At 42.9% G+C, this 16088-nt stretch overlaps 1 protein-coding gene across 1 annotated transcript in view; it reads left to right on the forward strand.

Annotated features, from left to right (window-relative positions):
• Positions 1-16088, forward strand: part of BRINP1 (BMP/retinoic acid inducible neural specific 1) — a 438971-nt gene that overhangs the window by 404885 nt on the left and 17998 nt on the right. The window contains exons 6-7 of the mRNA XM_086921092.1: positions 2412-2648; positions 9573-9795. Of these exons, the coding sequence (XP_086777218.1) occupies positions 2412-2648; positions 9573-9795 (460 nt within the window). The remainder of the gene's footprint in view (positions 1-2411; positions 2649-9572; positions 9796-16088) is intronic.

Consider the following 16088-nt stretch of genomic DNA (forward strand, 5'->3'; position numbering starts at 1 on the left):
GCAGGCCAAGCCCTGTGACCTACCCTCTTAGTGTGGGGTTGGCTATCTTGGGGGAGTTGGACATAGGGCTTGGATGCAAGGCAGTCCCTGTAGCCAACTCCTAGCACGACCAAAGGCCATGTGAGATGTGGTGTTGGCTGCTTACAATTGGCTGCCTGTGGAGAATTGGATACAGGACCTGGATGCAAGGCAGGGCCTGCATCCAAGCCCATGCCGCACATGGCAAAAGGCAGTGCACAGTTTGGGGTTGGCTGCCTAGGGGAATTGGTTGCCTCCGGGTGGGCTAGCATTGATAAGATCCTGTTGTGCACGGACGAAGGCCATGCATAACATGGGGTTGGTGGACTGTGAGGGGGTTTGCCTTACATATGGTAATAAAATATTATTTTAACCCTAAAAAAGTCAATGAATAAACAAAGGTTAAATCAACATTATAGTTAGGTGATATGTTCAGTAACAACAACGTTTTAAACTCTAAAAACCACAGAACTTAGTGCCAGATGTGCAATGATCAGAAATACCGATTTTCTAATTGCGATTCACTCAGAATTGCAATTAGGAAATCGGCATTCTGAATGTATGAAATTCTTCTACGTTTCATTAGGAATTCCTAGTGGACCGCAAATAGATCTACCTCATGCATATTAATGAGGTAGGTCACAATTTGCGACCTATTCAGAATTGCAGCAATCCCAGGGAAGGTGGCCTGCTGAGGTCTAAACAAAAAACGGTTCTGTTGGGTCAGACCAATTACTTGTAAAAACATTCAATTAATGAGAACAGAAACAAGAACTCTCTGATACAAGTCCAACAATTTGAGTAATAAATCAATGAACACTCAAGAGCTTTAAATCATGTATTCAATCAATTGTATTAAAGGCTTTCACACATTTGGTATCTGAATTGTATTCATTCTTAGATAACATTCAATGCTTGTAGTGACTGTCAAATAAAGGTGACTTTCGGTGAAGGGTGCTCAGTGCATAGCAATATATACAGTGCAATCTATGTACAAGTATATACAAGTTTCTGCATTGGCCAGATAATGTTTTTTAAAAACCAAGGATTCCTAAAGTTCCTATCCGGATCCTGGTCTTTCTGGGCCTATGATGCTCGTCGACGTTTCGACCCTCTTGCGCCCCGGTTGGTGGTCGCGGCGGGTCTTTCTCAAGACAGGGGGACAGTATATGGGACAGACCGGATAACTTCAGTCTGAGACCGGTGTGGCAAACATGCCAGTCAACTCTTATGAAGTGATTACTTTCCAGGCAAACGGGGGTGCTTCTTTCCTCTCGTATGGACGCTTGAGTCTCAAAGGCCAATGTTGCGAATCAGTAATATTGGACATTTGCAAATGCAAAATAGCCTTTCACGATGTATGAAAGGCTTTGTAGTTGCAATTTTAGGGAATCCCAAAAATATCAATTACCGAAAATTGAGACTACAAACAGGAAATCTCAATATGCGATTCCCTTAGCACATAAGCATGCATCAGCATGGACTTCAAGTCGATGGTTACCAGGTGCAAATGTTGAAAAATGCATACAAATGAATTTTTGAAAGCACCTTGTAGCGCACACATGCCCCTTTACAAGTGCACTTTTTTTGGGGGAGGGGGGGGGGGCACCTGGCAAGCTTGACTTGGTATTGCCTAATTTGCAATTACAAATGAGGTCATCACAAATTAGCTAATGCAAAACCATTCGGATCTAAGGGCCTTTAGGCCAATCAAACAAATAGAGTAGTATAACCTCGTAGCAATTACCTACTTAGCTAATTGCTATTTGGTAATATTAAGGAATTGCTAAATGTTTGAAGATTCCTTACATACACTGCATTTTGCGATAGCCAAATTGTGATTCAGTAAAAATCGCTACTTGGTACTTGGTAATTGCAAAATGCTTTTTTGATACATGTGGCCCATAGTGACCCTGATGACATGGAGTCACCTGGCAATCTTATGGCTTCCGCTCCCCAGGCTGCCTCTCTGCCCATTCTTTCCCAGCTCTGTTGCTGCAGGTTCGCTTTCATTTATCCTTGTTCTGTCAGTCCCTCCTCGCAGGCTCCTTTTTTTAATAATCCAGTGCGATCGTAGGTGTAAATATTACTTTATTCATGAAAACTGCATGTGTCTTTGCAAAGAATGCACAATGTTCTCTTCCACTACTAGGAGGTACAGCAAGTTCTGCAGATGAAAGGAAGGTACACAGACTGCCTCTTCCCACAGTGAAGCAGAAAGCACACCATTACCGCTCAATAGAGTTTGTAGGCTCCAGGCATCAATCTTCCACCCTGGGATTTTTGATCCTGACAGTTGGAAAGAAAACTCATTCCGCCAAATTGCTTTCCAAACTCTGTCAAACTGCTTTGTTGACCTTCCCCCTGCACTCTTTCTGTCTCATTCTACCCAGGTCTCCAAATCATCTTCCCACAATATTTGCAGGAGAAATTTGTCCAATCGGCCTTGAGCTATATTATGTGCAATGGCGAGGGGGAGTACATCTGTCGCAGCAGCCAGTGCGTGTGCCAGTGCGCCGAAGAATACCCACAATGCAACTGCCCCATCACGGACATACAGATCATGGAGTATACCCTGGCCAACATGGGAAAAACCTGGACCGACGCCTACAAAGATTTTGAAAATTCAGGTACAAGCATCAAAGCAGACATGTGTACATGTACTTATTTATGTATTTGTTTTTTGTGTGATTGTTTATTTATTTATAAGTCACCTTTAGTACATAAAAAAGGCCCATGGGAACACCAACAGTGACAATATGTATTACGCAAAGGACATATAAGCCAGTTCCAGGTGGATCCAAACCTATTTTTATTGTTTTTTTCACAATTAACATACAGCTATCTTACCAAATATAAATGATCCTTCCCCCTCCCATTTAGTGATCCTCAGGTTCCAATAATCAGTCACATTTCACTGAATCACGTTTCTCTCTATTTCTGCGATGCAAAACAGTGGCATATAGTTGTCCGTTCTGAGTCACCCATTATGACAGGTAATATCAGCATTACTTTGCATTCCTGAACCAATCAACTAAACCCCCCTCTTCCCCCATCCTCCCCCCTCCCTCCCACTGGTGTGTTCTGTAATCATTTCCTCCTAGTAAATAAAGTGCATTTGTACATACAACTAGAGTCACCATATTTGGTGACAGTCCCTCCTCTGGTCCTTTATTCCGTGTCCTCTACGTTCTCCTGGTTAATCAGCTCCTGCACTAACTCCTCCCATGCTCTCGCTGCCTCCAACGCTTTCTCATTGTTCTGCCTTCGCGCCTGTTGTAGTCGAACTGCCCCCTCACTGCTAGTCCACTTGGACAATTCGGCCTTCCACCTCTTAACACTAGGACCTTCTTTCGCCTTCCAGCGCATCGTAATTTCCCTTTTTGCTAACACCAAGCCCATATCTATGAACTTGCTCGTTATCTTCGTCTTGGGGGTGTGAGGGAACCAGTGCAGCATGCATACTGCCATATCGAAGTCCAAGTTGCGTTCTGTGATCAAATTCAGCAGGTCTCCCACCTCCATCCAATAGGTCCCCATACTTGAGCATCCCCACAACATATGCTCAAAATCTGCTCCCACGGCCGCACATCTAGGACACATCGCATTGCTAGTATCATAAAATTCTATTATCTTACCGGAGGTCAAGTATGCTCTATGCAGAATAAAGAAGTGCACCAGTTGGAATCACGCATTTCTAGTTCCCTTCCAGGCCCTGCGTAGGATATGCCCCCATGTGGGTTCTGGTATGGTTTACCCTATACTTCCCTCCCACTTCAAGCGCAGAGCATCTAGTGGAGTTAATCCTTCATTCAGCATCCTGGAGTACAAACATGTAACCGCCTTAAATGTACCACTTGCCATCACCACATACTGGCATGCCATTGTTGTTTTAGGCTCTGTCATTCCTTCCTTCCAATGCATTTGAATCACTCTCACTAGGGCTGCATGTACGAGAAAGCCTACTCTGGGGAGATCGAACCTTTCCTGTAACACTTGGTACGTTAAAAGCACTCCGTCTTCATATAAGTCTCCCAGGACTTGGATCCCTGCTTGCTCCCATTCCCATAACGACGTCCAGTCCCCTCCATGTGGTAGCGCAGGGAGCATCCCTAACGGTATTTCCGGTGCATAAGGGTGCCGCACTCCTGCCCTCCTTTGACTCCTGTTCCAACACTGCCGCAGAGTCTTCTCTTCCAAGGTGAGATCACCAAGGTTCATACGCTGTTGTATTACTATAAAGGACAGAACATGTCTCGGGATCCCGCTACCTCCTGTCGACTCAGGTCCCCTAAACTCCACAGCCACCGCTTGCGTAAGAACTTGTAATTGCGCCGCTATGTAATACAATTCCAAGTCCGGAATTGCTAACCCACCCTCCGCTCTTGGTCTCATTAATGTCTTGAGGGCAACCCCGCATCTTCCTGATCCCCAAATAAACCCCACTATTATGGATTTCAAGTTTGCAAACACTGAACATGGCACCCATATAGGTAGTGTTCTGAAATAATACAGTAGCCGAGGTATTGCCACCATCTTCAGTAAAGCGATCCTCCCCATCACTGACAACGGGAGGGCGCTCCAGAAAGTCATGCTCCCCTTCAAAGCTCGTATGCACCTCCCTATATTTCCTTCTAGGATGTCATTGATTCTATGATATAAATGAACTACGAGATATGCCAGAAAAGATGGCCCCCACCTCACCGTCCGAGGCAGCTCAGGCGCCGTCCTCCCCGGGAGTGCAGGGAATAAACATGTTTTAGACCAATTCACCCGCAGACCTGACACCTTCCCGAAGTCCGATAACAGTCGTTCGGCTCCTGCCATTGGATCATCTGTGTTCGCCAGGAACAGCAACAAGTCGTCCGCATACAATGATATATATTGCCGCATCCCCCTGAAGGCCAGCCCCTCGTACCACTGCCCCAACCGAGCCCGCACCGCCAGCGGTTTCACTGCCAAAGCGAACAGCAGTGAGGAAAAGGAGCAACCCTGTTGCGTCCCTCTGACTACCTCATACTGGGGGCAAACCAGTTGCCCGACTCTCACTCTAGCCCTTGCTGTGGTATACAGCACTGTCGTCCATCTCACAAACCCTTCACCCAACCCAAAGCCTCCCATGACATTATACAAATATTTCCATTCTAGGCTATCAAAGGCCTTTTCAATGTCTACTGACAATACTGCCGCCTCGGGCGAGCTTATAGGTGCTTCTTCCAGGACCCTCAACAGTCTCCTGATATTGGTGGCAGTGTTACCGGTAGGAATAAATCCCGCCTGGTTCTCATGCACCAGGGTAGTCATATGCTGCATTAGGCTTCCAGGTGTACCCAATTAGTATTACTGAGTTAGTTGGGTAGAAGAATTGGGTATGAACAACATGCATATGTGCTACATAGCACACATTAACTTAGCAGAACCTGCACAGACATGAGTATGTACACACATCTCTAAATAGTATGCTGCTGATTCTAGTAAGAAAAAAAGCTATCATCAAATGTTGGGAATGAGAGAGGTACATCCCCGATTATCCAGGAAAATGTTAATTGAATAGTTTTTTTCATAAGAAAATAAAGGAGAGAATGGTGCAAACAGACTCTCCATCCCATTGGAATCATACACCTTTGGGACCAGTGCTGAGCTTGTGGGGGTTTGTGACCAAAGTAGGCTAATTTGTAGAGGGTTTTGCTATAGTGGGTGATATGGTTCAATCATTTGTTCCCAGCAACGATTCAAGCTGTGCCATGAACGTCTCTTTAAGTGGGGAAAAAGACAGAATTAATGAATAAAAGTCTGAATCAAGGCTATAGTATACCTTTAAAATAAAATTAAGCAATGTGCAGTCTATGTGTTCTCTGAGTTAGGCTTGGCTCTGCTTGTATGTTGTTAGAGTTGCCAAAAAGTAGGAAAAAATTAAATTGGATCTTTTTTATTTTCTTTGGCTATAAAAAGTTGTTAGCTCAGTTTAAAGCCAGCCCTGCTAGAATGTTTTTCCTTACCTCTGTGCAATGTTTTCCCAAAGCAATCAGCGAGTCTTGCGCTAAATTTGCTGACGATAAATATTCAGTGTTGTTTCTTGTGTTAGAATAATTGAATGACATTTGTCTCCGAGGGGGTGAGACTGATGCCTGCTGTGCTTTCTGATTCCAGGTCTGACACTATGACCCTCATTATGAGTGGCTTGGTAATTGGTATGATAATTATCGCCCCATATAAAATCCAACCCTGGCGAGTAGTAATTTATCAGGTATGATGAATACCACGCAATTATGAGTTTTTGTAAAATAACAAGCGGAATTTGGTGCTTACCAGGGCAAAATCCACGTGTCTCAGTATATACCAGTAATTTTTACCCCAATAAATATTGGCAGGTTTGACGTGGTGGTATTTATTACAAAACTCATAATTGCTATACGTGTAAAAACAGAAATTACTTGACATATCACAATTAACTGGACCACTCATAGTGGGGACCTTAAGGGGTCCATAAACAGCCCATGTTCTAGCATAGGTAGGTACTGGCCAAAGAATTCTGTGTCATGATTCTTTTATTTTTTTGCTTTTCTAAAATAAACTCCAGCTTTGGAGGTTTTTTTTTGAGAAGCAAAAAATGTTACTGTATGGGAGCATTGAATATGGTGGTGGCTCCTCTAAAGGCACAGAGATCTGGGCATGCTTACTATAGAACTTTAAATATGGTAGGTTTTAGTCTTCCAGGACAGTGAAATACATCCTTACACTGCCCTTGAGAAGTAGAATGCAGCCTTACAATGTCTAAATAGTCCCAATGTTTCCTTCCGTTGTTCCTCAAAACTCTGGGAAACAATCAAAATTAAGGGTGGACGTAACCTAGTGAAACTAGCGAAAATTGCTGTAGCATAATTATGTGAAATTACAGAAAAATTACGCCAGATTACATGTGTTTACACAAGGAGCATAATCCAGCATTTAGCTCAATTTTCTTAGCACAAAAATCCCTCACATCCAAACACTCATTAGACCCTTTAAAGGGCACCACTACATTGCTCCTCAGTTAGGTTTACACTTTTTACATCTACACATATAATCACACATTTATGTTTAAATCCCGATTAGTCCACCAGTCAGGATTAACCAACCTATCTCCAATTTGGGGGCCTATAACGATGTTGGGTGGATCGCCACCGACAGGCTGTTTGTGGAGACCCATCCAACAATCAGACTCATTGGTCGACCTCCGCATTACGATGCAGTCTGTCACACCGCTGTGGACTGGGGGAAAGACCAATGCCTCTGACGGGTTCAGATATCCCATCAGGGAGTCGATCGGACAGATAATCGCCACAAGGCAGCGGTTCCTACTCAGGCACCGCTGTTGGGATTATGATATGCTTTTCCGAGAGCCTTTCCATGATGGCCTTTCCGGCATAGAAAGGCTGTCGAAAAGTGACTTCGGGGGCCATTAGCAGGGCCCCTGTCCCCCAGGGCCTCTGCTATGGTGCCTGACACACAATGCATGGATGTTTTAAAAGTATATTTTTTCTACTGCAGCATGTTCTGCAGCCCTGCAGCAGAAGCTGCAATTGAAAAAAAATACTTTCCGACCGCTGTGAATGCAGTGGCATCGTAATGATGAAAGCAGGACCACCTAATTCATGACGGGTTGGCTCGTTTCTGCTACAATGTCTTTCTTGTTCATTAGCAGTTTATTTAACAATAGAAATTTTGCCTAGTATGTCATTAATTCAAAGTAAGAATATCATCAATATTTGCTTATCAATTTCATAATTATGAATCATGCCCAAATTACACTGTGAATGGTATTTGGCAGCATCACTCAGTATTAAGTCTCATGGTGGCAATCGAAAACAGTAAGTCCCATTATATTTATTTATGAAAAATACATGCATTTTAATCAAAAAGCGAAAAGCTATATCACATTTAAAGGAGCAACTGCAACATGAACATTGAGACTTAAATCTTAATATTAAAAAGCAGGGGAAAGGTGCATTGAAGCCCCAGGAGAAAACCTCATTGAGGAATTTGGGGTGCAAAGAGAAAGGCAGATGAAGATTAAAAGTCAGTGTAGGATTCGTCGCGGGGCGAATTCCGCCGCTGTGCAGGGGGGGGGGAGGGGGGCAGGGCTGGGCGTGGCACTCCCGTACTCAGACCAGCTCCTGGCCATCATAAATCACGGTGGGCGTGTAATAATGATGGCTAGGAGCCGTCCGAACTCCGCCCACTGATTAATTCTCTCGCACAGGGGGGGACTTAACACTGCATGGGCGGAGCGGAAACGTTCGGACGGCTCCCGGCCGTCATGAGCACACGCCTACTTTGACTCATGATGGCCAGGAGTCATCATGAGCACGGAAGGAGTTAAAAAAACAATGAGGAAAATGTGATAAATGATATGTGATCCAAATTTGTCCTGCTAAAAAAATCTTCATTACTTTTAAAGATATAATGGTTTGGATATATGAAAATTAACATTTTGATTTATTTAATTATAGACAACATCATTAGGTCCTTGATTTAATTACTTTCCAGGATTAGTGAGTACATTAATTGGACTGCTTCTGTACAACACAGGGTTGATCATCTCAGTTCTCTTGCCATTCCTGGCTGTCCAAATCGAACAATCCCCAGAGGCCATTAGATGCTACCTGCTGTGCTCAGTAAATCCCAAAACGATACCAAAGTAGATTTCAATTACATTTACAAATACATTGGTCCATCTGTTGCTAATACATGAAGAGAGTGGGAAAGAGCAACAGTTTCTCACTTCCACCCCATGGTCATTGCTAGAATTCCCCCAACCGTGAAACCACCAGATTCTGAAATTAACATCATAACTCGCACCCCAACTTAATCACATTTACTGCTATGATGGGGGCTGGACAGCCCAGTGTATGTGGGCTAATTGTGAGCTGACCCTTGATTCACTGCCAGAAATCCCTTCTTACACAAACTCTAATAGTGTAGGGACCGTCAATTTTATGTTAGACCTGGGCATTTTGGTGTACTTTTCTGCATTGGTGGTGCTTTGCTCCCTGTGTCAGACTACATTTCCGACAAATAATCAGCTCTTACTCCATGGATTATGATGTGGCTGGAGGAGAAGAGGAGCCAGGGTTCATGGTGTTTTTTTGTAAATCTGAACATCAAAGCACGAGAGGCATGTGTGTGGCTACTACACAGGGGCTCTATGTATCTATATGCAAATGACAGTTCATCTTCAATTAATTTGTTTTTAAGATCAAAGAAAAGTATTTTTTTTAGCATTTGATTAACTTATACAATGCTTACCACAATTCACAGTATTTCTTACTCTGCTCCCCTGTGTTCAGTTTGTTGAAGATCCAGGCCTTTTTCTAGCAAGCTTTAGTTGTCCCCTTTTACACCCTAATGCATTCACTCTGTCTCATAGTCTTTCAGCCTTTGCTCACTGTATCTAGTGCTAGGGCAGGCTGGCACTCTCTAAACAGTGTTCAGGAGTCTGCCCCATTTCTTCTAATGAGCTCAACACTTAGTTTTCTGAAGCCTTTCTTTGTTGTTGGCTGTATTTTCACCAGATGAGTTCAAGTCATTCATGAAACGATTACCGAACAACCACTTCCTGACCATTGGGAGCATCCACCAGCACTGGGGGAACGACTGGGACCTGCAGAACCGCTACAAGCTGCTGCAGAGCTCCATGGACACCCAACGCCAGAAGATACAGCGAACTGCCCGAAAGCTCTTTGGCTTGAGTGTCCGCTGCAGGCACAACCCTAACCACCAGCTGCCTCGAGAAAGGTGAGCGACTGACAACGATCCCTTGTATAACTTTTTAATCATTTAAGAGACTTTGGGGAACAGATATCAGGGGTAAGACATAGATATGTAGTCAGTAGAGCTAGGGATTCTGTCCGTAGGTAACAGAACCCCGGAATCCATAATCCTACTGTATTGTGGAAGAAAATATCCATAGGTCACTGTTGTATGTGGGCAGGTAATGACCTGCCTATGGTCCTGATATAAGGTTTAGCTTTACATGGCCTTTCCCTGTAGAAGTAAATTAAGAAGGATTTGGCATCTGCGGACTTTTCCCACTGCATTGCATCAACAGTTAAAAGTGATGCAAAGATTTAGGGGTTATGTTGCATAGATGAGTTGTCACTTGGCAGATATACTTAAGAAACTATTTAATGAACGAGGTGTAAGGACTTGTAGGCAGGCTCTTATGGCAACCTTAGATCCAGAAGACTTAGCAATTAATTCAACATTCGTGAAATTTCTCATATTGGCCAAAAAAAATGTGGACGCTTGTGTTTGAATAGTCTATAACTACTGTCAAGATTATTAATGGAAAAAATGTTAAGGATCAGATTACTTTTTAATTGTTTTATGAGAAGTATTTGAATATATGTACTGTATTAGCATTTTAGATTTGTATAAGTCCTATCTGTTTTGTAAGATTTTAATTAATCAAACAAATAAAAACAAACTATAAGCTATAAACTATAAACTTGGCAGATATAGTGACATTCTACTCTCCAAAGCAGTGATAGTATGGTGGAGCATGGGTTAGAATGGGTTAGAAAACCTACACAATTAAAGGAAAACAAATGAGAGTGGCAAAGAGAAGGGACAGATTATAACCTGCATAAGATTGACTTCTACTGCAAATTGACCATGTTCTAATGCTACCAAAAATGAGATCACATCAAGGGGCATCACATGGTGGAGGTGGGGAAAGGGATAGGATTTTTTTGTTTACATCATGTTTTTTCATTTTCATAATCACACACAACAGAAGAAAAGAAGTAACAATGGAAACACCAAATCATGCTTGCAGTGGGACCACAGATGCTGTCAAAAAGTACAGAACACCAAGAATAACTAGCATTGTTCACTAGCAACATTCCACATTATTCATGTACAGCTAATAGAGGACAGTCTGTATAGAGCATAGCTATGCTCACACCGATTTCTGTACTTGTATATTGTAGAGCAAAACATATTGTCTCCCTAGATTATTGAATGAAAACATTATGCATATGTGAGCTTTTGTCCAACAGGACCTCAACATAAGGTCTAGTTATGTTAAACAGCGGAGGATAAGCATTGTCTAGACAACAAGCTGTCCAGTGGTTGCCAAAAGTCTCTGGGTCACATACTGGGATGTTGGAGCTGAGCATACATCTCACGATTTACATTACAATCTATTAACTCTGTATGCTACGCCATGGCTGGGGAGTTGGAGGGCATATGCCCCTCCCATGGCAATGTCTTTCTTAGCCAGCAACAAAGCTATAGCCGTGAACAGTCTTGGGAATCTCATATACACACCCTAGGATTGCAATGAATCGGTCCGGTGCGAGATGCAACCGTAAAACTCAAATACCTCTTTCTAGTATTGAGTCATGTGGGAGCATCTCCATGCCAGGTGTAGGAAATCAGACTCAGGATTTCCCAGAGTGCGCTCCGTTCACGTCTGCATGAAGTTGTAGTTCTCTAAGGCTAGCAAGAGTGTAGTAAACCAAGTGTAAGAACTTGAAAGGAATTGCTCTGTACCAACTGTTTATAGAAATCTTCTGGGTTTGCTGGCAAAAGTAGTTCTACTGAGTGTCAGTTAACTGCCTACCCAACCGCTTCTCCCATTTCCTTAGTAGAGTTCTGGGATTATCCCTCGCCGACCTATGATACATTTTGGAGACTAAGGGCATGATTTACTTCTTGGCGTGCAGCCTGTTTCTCTGTCAGGGTTGATGGAGTAAATTACCCTGTAAAAAAAACCACCAAGTTTGGAAATGTAGAAAAGATCGTCAAGATGGGAATGCTGCTTACATGTTGGTACACAGCTCTGTCAACATGACAGAGTCATGAACCAAGCTGTCTTTCTTTTTCTTTTCAAAAAGAAAATCCAAACGCAGGATTTGCTTTTTGAAAATAAAAAATAAAATTCTCTCTTCACCATGGGAGGCCTCTTTGAAGGCGAGGGGATCATTTAGCAGTTTTTACTGTCCCTTACCACTAGGGCTTTCCTGGCTGAGACGGGCAGAGAAAACTGACCTCTTATTCCTCCCATCTAAATTAGATGAGTGAAATTAGAGGTCTTCTCTGCCGTGATTAAACCGGAGGTCAGCCCACATCTAAATTTAGCGAGCGGACCACAATCTTGGCAGTATAGATACTCTATGGCCATTGAAACGTATCTATACCACCAAGATTTAAATGAGGCCTTTGTTTCTTTATCCCCGGGGCGGCAATGATATGAAAGCTATGCCAGCTGAGTGGGATCAAAGGGGAACTCTCTCAGAAGTTGTTTTAGCATCATTTCCAGCTAGGTGTGGAGATAACGAGGGGAGCACCCCTGCCTTTCCCAACAACATTTTCAAATGACCAAAAATGGCCATTGTTAAATATTTTGACCAGTGAAATGAGCCCTCTGTATGTGAGTTGACAATAACTGTAGGTTTTGCTGGTGGGGGCTGATAAGGGGCAAATAGGGTGAGTACTGTTGCTGTATTTCTGAATATTTTGCAAAGCAGTTTTATGCTTTACAAATGATAGGGTTCAGTTTCTGGAGGGATTGGGGCACCATCTGTCAAAGCGGGGAGAGGATGTGGCCTACCGGCTAGAACGGTCAACCTCAAAGCTGGGTAACCAGGTTCGAGTCTTGGCAGGGACGTTCAACATCCTGGGCAAATCACTTAATCTCCCCTTACCTAACAAAATGTATGTATACGTCTGTAACACAACTGGTTCTCATGTAAAGCACTCTGAAACCTTCGGGTCTAGTTTGCGCTATATAAACCTAAAAAAAAAAAAGTTTGGTATGGAAGGATTTGGGAATAGCTATATCCGTCTCCATTACTGTTTGCTGTTGAGACTAGGAAAGGTGGTGCCAGTAAGATGCTAACTGTGCCTCAGTGCAATTATAGTGACCAAAAAGTGAGCAACCCAATCTACCCTTGAGGGTTTGGGCAAGAGATATGGTAGGGTATAGATAGATTTCGTTACTATATATTTCAGACAAAATTTCAAATAGTACTTAGCGGCCTTGTACAACTGGGGCCGATAGTGCAAAGCAACAACCGCAAATATTCAATCAATATACCTAAGTCACTATTATAAGTGATCAAAATAGAAGAGAGAGAAAAGGTGTGTATGAAAAAAGTTTGTATTTAATACTCAAAATGGATTTGAAAAGGGTACAGAATAAATAACAATGTTATAGGAAGGGTATTTCAAGAGTAACAATCAAAAAAACCTCTCTATAACAATTGTGTACGCTTATCTGCCTATTCACAGTTAGTCTATTAGTTGAGCAGACAAAGCGTATGTGTCGACGTTTCGGTCTATAATCTTGAGTTGATGAGACCATCTTCAGGACATGTGAATCATATCTTGGAAACCTGCGCAATAAATATCACAGGGAGGCTTCCACTTTAATTTAATTCCAGGTAGACTGGAATCTTGGTGCCCTCAAGGCTTTATATTGGTGATTGACAAATGTAAGCTGCGCAAAAAGATGTTGCAGAGCGTCTTCCACTTTAATTTGGTTCCTTATGGGAGACGAAAGGTCTGGATAGAAAATCCTCAGACAGTCAGCGTAACAGCATGCATCCGAAGCATACGAGAGGTAGTACCCGTTCTCGTACTGCTGAACCATCGTTCCAAGCACAACTGCCTTGGAACGCTGGTTCAGCAGTACGAGAACAGGTACTCCCTCTCCTATTATTATGAGCAGGACGCCGGTCGACTCACTGTGATCGGAACACAGATTACGGCTGTACGGGATCGCGTACAAAGGACTCATAGAGGTGCTAAAGGCCTGGCCAATTGGGATCAATTGACCAGTTACCTTATTTTGGGGAAAGAACACTGGGCACCGGGGACCTGGTTAGCGGGAAACCTGTGCACGCCAGTCAAATTTGCATCAAATACTGGGCAAAAAGTGGGAGGGCTACTGCAACAAAAACCCAGTTTGCTACATGGACCATTACAGTGGGTATTCTAGCTCACACCAATGTGTATTCTGTGTTAGGGTAGGTATAGCCAAATAGGTATTTCAATTCTTATGATGGAGCAATTAGAATAGAATATATGAATGTTATTAATGTATGCACTCTTTTAGATTAGGCCTCACAGAATGGACAGGGATTGATTTTGTTTTTCCTTTAGAGTAAGGGTTGATTCGAAGATGTACAGTGGCCCAGTAAGACAGAAGAAAAAAATATATCGCTATAACATTCTAGAGGTCATATTCTCCAATAAAAAAGGGTTTCGTCCGCAAATCCTATTAGAAACTCTTCATCTCAATCAGGGCCAAACTGGGAACCCCAAACGACCCTGGCAAAGTGCTCGGCCAACCCCACCACACCCCTCCGGGGAGTTGGGGGCGCCGCCAAGCTGTTTGCCAGGGCCGGTTTTCGGTCGATTTTGTTACAGGGCCGATTTTACAGCTATGCTGCAAAAACGGCCCTATAACAAAATTGGCTCCCAGGGGACCAAAACCGGCCCCCACCCGTACAGCCAATTGGGGATTGCCCAGTGCCCGCCACGACCAGTCCGGCCTTGATCTCAATTTGATTTCCATTTTCTTTTCCTGCTTCTATTGTCCCCTGCCAAATAATTTCAGTCTTTGTTTAAGAAAAAGGCCTGTCCATCTTAATTCTCTCCATAGTATCCCTTTCAATCTTCTCCTGTTCCTCCGTCTTGCTACTGTCCCCTTGTGCAAAAGTGCAGTATATTTCGTGTATGTCTCCCATCACCACTGACTCCTGTGAATCAACGTCTACTCTCCTCCTATAGCTCCTGATTTCCATTCATCGGCTGACCTGGTCATCATTTCAGTCCTTCTCCTGTATTTCTCCATATCAACTCCCACTCGTTTATCTACCCTTCTTCATTATATTATTCACCCCACCGCATAACACTTTAAATCACCTGTCCTCTTTGTGCCTCTCTACCTCATAATTTGGCCACCTCCATCTCCTATGTCTCTTCATTGCTGCTTATTCCTCTTCACACTTAGTCTCTTAGCCTCTTAGGTCTCTCTTCTCCTCTTCCCCCTTCCTTCTCCATTTGATTCTATTAGCTTTCTCTATCTAATACCTGTAAAACTTCTTCCTTTCTCGTTCGTTTACCTGCTCCTCTTCATCATTTAAATGCCTTAGTCGTGTCATTCTGCAATCCAGTTCTTTTATCCCTCAATACCTTTATATTCTCATCACCAGTCGATTTACACCCTGAACAGCTTATTATAATCTAGTATTTATCGTGTTTGGCTCCTCCTGTTCACCAACTGTTCTTCTCCTTCCTATGGCTCACTCCTGACTAGGCTACTCTTCATTACCTGTTCCCTTCATCTCCTTTGGCTGTCTTTTCCATGTCTCTCCCCACAATCTATCTAAGAAAACTTTGACCGCCCCATTGCAGCACAATTTCTCAATTTGTCTCAATTACTGGGTAAGATACCGCTCTACATAGTGTATAAATATTATAAAAATGAGAGAAGAGAAAAATTAGTAAAGAGGAGAGACCAACGTCTGGAACTTGCCAAACATCGAGAAATAATAGAAATTCTTATTTTCATTAAAAAAAAGTTATTGGAAACGGGAAAATGATTAGCATGAAGTACTTGAAAGCAAGCAAGTAACCAGGAAAAAAATCGAGACAAGCATCTAATCAATGTAAGACACTGAAAACAAGTATAAAACATTTGTATGAAATGATCAGGGAGGAAGCAGATGCGACAGAACTATCCAAAATATAGATGGAAGAAAAAAGAATGAGATTTCATGCAAGAGCAACAAAGGAAAAATTAGGAAGCAGAGCAAAGACAAATCTGCATATAGCGGTTCTAGTTTCCAAGGAAGAGAGAGAGACTGAAATAGGAGCAGAGGGATGATTTAACATGGAGTTTCACTCTGTTGGTTTGGGGTTTACTATTTACCTATGAGCAGAATTACAGACAACACTCTTTGAAACTGCCTGGATGGTGTTTGTTCAGTTGTCCTAGTGGATTCTTTGCCTTTCCCCCCTGATTTCAGTGTTTGTGTCTTCCTACATTCTCGCAGCCTTTCTATGTCTGCAGCAGT

The sequence above is a fragment of the Lissotriton vulgaris genome, chromosome 5 (assembly GCF_964263255.1).
Source record: "Lissotriton vulgaris chromosome 5, aLisVul1.2, whole genome shotgun sequence".
Lineage (NCBI taxonomy): Eukaryota > Metazoa > Chordata > Amphibia > Caudata > Salamandridae > Lissotriton > Lissotriton vulgaris.